At 36.9% G+C, this 3653-nt stretch overlaps 1 protein-coding gene across 2 annotated transcripts in view; it reads left to right on the top strand.

Moving 5' to 3' along the window:
- Positions 1-973: 973 nt before the first annotated feature.
- The window catches only part of LOC125188687 (glycosyltransferase BC10-like), a 9210-nt gene continuing 6530 nt past the window's right edge, over positions 974-3653 (top strand). Inside the window, exons 1-3 of one of the 2 annotated variants that reach the window (XM_048086755.1) lie at positions 974-1084; positions 1247-1650; positions 2635-2751. In XM_048086755.1, coding sequence (XP_047942712.1) covers positions 1384-1650; positions 2635-2751 — 384 coding nt within the window. In that variant the 5' untranslated portion in view covers positions 974-1084; positions 1247-1383. Of the gene's footprint in view, positions 1651-2634; positions 2752-3653 lie in introns of both variants that reach the window. The other variant, XM_048086076.1, reaches the window with a different exon arrangement.

Raw genomic sequence — 3653 nt, 5'->3', positions numbered from 1 at the left:
GGATATTTCTTTCAGTGTGAACAAAGTAAGCCAATATATGGCTTGTCCGCTAGATGAGCATTGGAAAGCTGTCAAACGGATTCTCAGGTACTTAGCAGGATCACCAGATTATGGTTTGCATATCCTCAGCTCGAATCGAAATTTAGTTGGTTTTTCGGATTCGGATTGGGCTGCCGACATGGATGACAGGCGATCAACTACCGGATATTGTGTGTATTTTGGCAGCAATCTCATCTCTTGGTGTTCTAAGAAGCAATCGATGGTCTCTAGATCTAGCACCGAAGCTGAATACCAAAGCTTAGCTCATGTTGTTTCTGAGATATCATGGATATTGTCTCTTCTTGGTGAGTTGCAGATTAAATGTTCAAATGTTCCCACTGTTTGGGTTGATAATTTGAGCACCATCTCGCTTGCAAGCAATCCCGTGCTTCATGCTCGCACAAAGCACATTGAGCTCGATATTCATTTTGTCCGGGACAAGGTACAAGCCAAGGTCGTAGAGCTCCGGCATGTGCCTTCTATTGATCAAATTGCTGATATTTTAACAAAGCCATTGGGTAACCAATTCTTCTCGAGATTGAGAAACAAACTGGGAGTTACTTCTCTATCCTCGCTCGAATTGAGGGGAAGTGTAAACGTTGTCTCCTTGAGCTTGCATCCGAGTTCAGTCGAGGATGCTCCCAGCCCAAATGATATCCATGCATTGGATAACAAGCACCATGTAGCACGTGACCAAGGTAATGCGGAGGATGTATTCCCCTCGAGTGGTCCCCTGTCCAGCTGGAAGGAGGTGCTCCTTGGTGCCAGCAAGACTTAATCAATTTGGATAAGGAGAAGAAAATATGTTTCTGTTATTCTATTTTGTTTGGTAGTGTATTAGGGTTTAGCCTATTAGGATTCTAGGTCCTTCTGTGACCATGTATTTAAACAAGTTTTTGTAACATTGTTATCTAACGGGAAAATACTAGTTCACCTTTCTCAACCTAGCCTTTCTCTACAAGTTTTCACTTTCTAAGCAAAGTTTCTCTTTCTAGCTTCATTTACACTACTGAATAAAGTGATTTGCAATTGCCGCGGGATTCTGGTATCAGCAATTCCAGCCTCGGATTTTATTGATCTTAGCTCGTCAAGCTTAGCTAATCACCACTTCTTTGCTAATCCGTGACTGTTTCACTGAAAATTTAGATTTGATTCACCGTTTTTTTCAATTTTCCGTCTGATCACCGATCTATTTGCCCCGTGTCAGAGTAATTTAAATTCGAATCGAGTTTCTCCGATGTTTTGCGTGAATGGAGAAGATGCGGCTGAAATGCAGAGTGAAGTGTGGAGAGATTGATTTTTGTTAGTAAATGATCTGAACATTGTGAGGTTTCCGAATTTGAAATGCTGAGCCCTAAATTAGGAGCTCGGTTAGAGCGGATGAAGCGGAGGTCGAATTCTGGGAAATTTCATCATAGATGGAAGCGGAAATTCTTCGCGTTACTTTTGATTGCGATTTGTGTCGCGACGTTTCTGTTGATGGAATCGGAGTACAGTAGGATTAAAATGCCTCCGTTAATATCTCCGCCGCTGCAGAAGCCGAAGATTGCTTTCCTTTTTATTGCTCGGAATCGGATCCCTCTGGACATTGTTTGGGATGCATTTTTTCAGGTAGTTATTAGTATCCTCTCACTATGGGAAACTTTTTTTATACCATAAGCAGTCTTAATCCGGTTATTGCTCTTTTTTCTTCTATGCTTTATTAGTTTATAATAGATCAAATTCTCCAAATAATCAGTTTCCTAATGTGTCGCATTGGCTGACTAGGGATTTTCAAATTACTTTTGTATCACAATATTGAGCATATATGTATCGTATGAGTAATGAGAAGCTCCTATGATTCATTGACTGTGCTGTGATCGTCTCAAAGACCAATAATAGCAATGGTGCCTCAGTAAAAAAGTTCATTGAAGTTTGAAAATACTTGAATCAAACATGATCTGCATACTTTTTTCGCTAGTACTAAAATGAATTAACTCCTTGAATTAATCGCAGGTGCAAATGCATTAGCAATAAGCAAGGTTGTTACATTTTTATAAATAATTTAATGATACTACTTGCACATCTATGTGTACCTTTCCCCCATTTAAGGTCTCGGTTATTTTTCTTGATAAGGGGGCAAGAGACGAATGTTTATAACTCTTGAAGTTGTTGAACTTTTCTAAATTTATTAATAATTCCTATTTGAAAACTGAAGGACCAAATTTGAATATGCTGTTATGCTTTCATGTAAACCAATGCATTAACTAGGGGTGATGATCTCAAATTTTGTCTTATTGTTGTACCTTTGTTTCTGAGGAGCATGATGAATTAGTTGTTCTGTTGGGAAAACACTTGAGTGCAATCTTGTCTTCACTACTTGTAGCATATGATAGCTTTTGACTTATGAACATCTAAGATTATAATTTGATCTAATTGGAAGTGTCAGTTGTGTTGTCTTCTATTCTGTTAACCGCTTTTTGGTTGTGTTAATTATATAGTCAAATGATCAAATAAATATTGAGAAATGTTGCCTTTATTCATGAAAAAGTGTTGCTTGCAGTAAATTTAAGAGATCTTTCACTTCAATCTACTGAACTTTATGTTATTTTGCAGGCTGACACAGAGAATAAATTTTCCATATATGTTCATTCAAGACCAGGGTTCTTGTTGAATTCAGCGACTACAAGATCAAATTTTTTCTTAAATCGTCAAGTGAATGATAGCGTACAGGTCTGATACAAATTACTTGCCATTTTTTTCCAGTTCTTTGATGTACTGCTGTTTTGTTTATTAATATTATGGTCTTGTTCCTATATTCAGTTTAAAAGAAATAAATTGGATATATAATATGTTGGAATTTTAGTGTATTAGCACTTTAATTCTAAGGAAGAATGTTGGAATTTTAGTGTTTATCACTTTAATTTCTAAACAATTCGGCTGCTTCATTAGAAGCTTGTTCTATCTTATTTTAGTGTTTGAATTAACTGTTTTAACAGTTTTTAAACAGTTATTAACAGTTTGGAATCAGTTTTAGGCAGTTAATTATCAACGGTTTAGGCTGATTTTTGATTAAATACAGATCAGAGAATGAACAATAATCTAAGGAAACTTAGTCTTATCCGATCATAGATTTTGTGCACTCAAAATACTTGATCTGAAAGTATTTTATACGATTCTAAGTAATCCAAGTCTTCTAATAAGGATTCCCTAATCCTAAGTCATAAAATCATCATTATATATCTTACCTAACAAAGATCAAGTAGTTTTGAAGATGACTGGACCCAATTCAGTGAGGGAGATGACTGCAAACTTCACAAAACTGGAGAAGTTTGAAGGAGTAGATTTCAGAAGATGGAGAAAGAAGATGCACTTCTTGCTGACCACCCTGAAGGTTGTTCATGTACTCACAACTACCATGCCAGAACCGACTGAAGATGAATCTCTGGAACAAACCAGAAGGAGGCTGAAATGGGAGAATGATGACTATGTGTGCAGAGGGCATATTCTCAATGGTATGACTGACTCACTCTTTGATATTTATCAGAATGTTGAATCCTCCAAAGAATTATGGGATTCTCTAGAATCTAAATACATGGCAGAGGATGCTTCTAGTAAGAAATTCTTGGTTAGTA

Source organism: Salvia hispanica, chromosome 1 (genome assembly GCF_023119035.1).
Source record: "Salvia hispanica cultivar TCC Black 2014 chromosome 1, UniMelb_Shisp_WGS_1.0, whole genome shotgun sequence".
Lineage (NCBI taxonomy): Eukaryota > Viridiplantae > Streptophyta > Magnoliopsida > Lamiales > Lamiaceae > Salvia > Salvia hispanica.
Note: the sequence above shows the minus strand (reverse complement) of the source record. Positions and strands in the feature narration are given on the sequence as shown.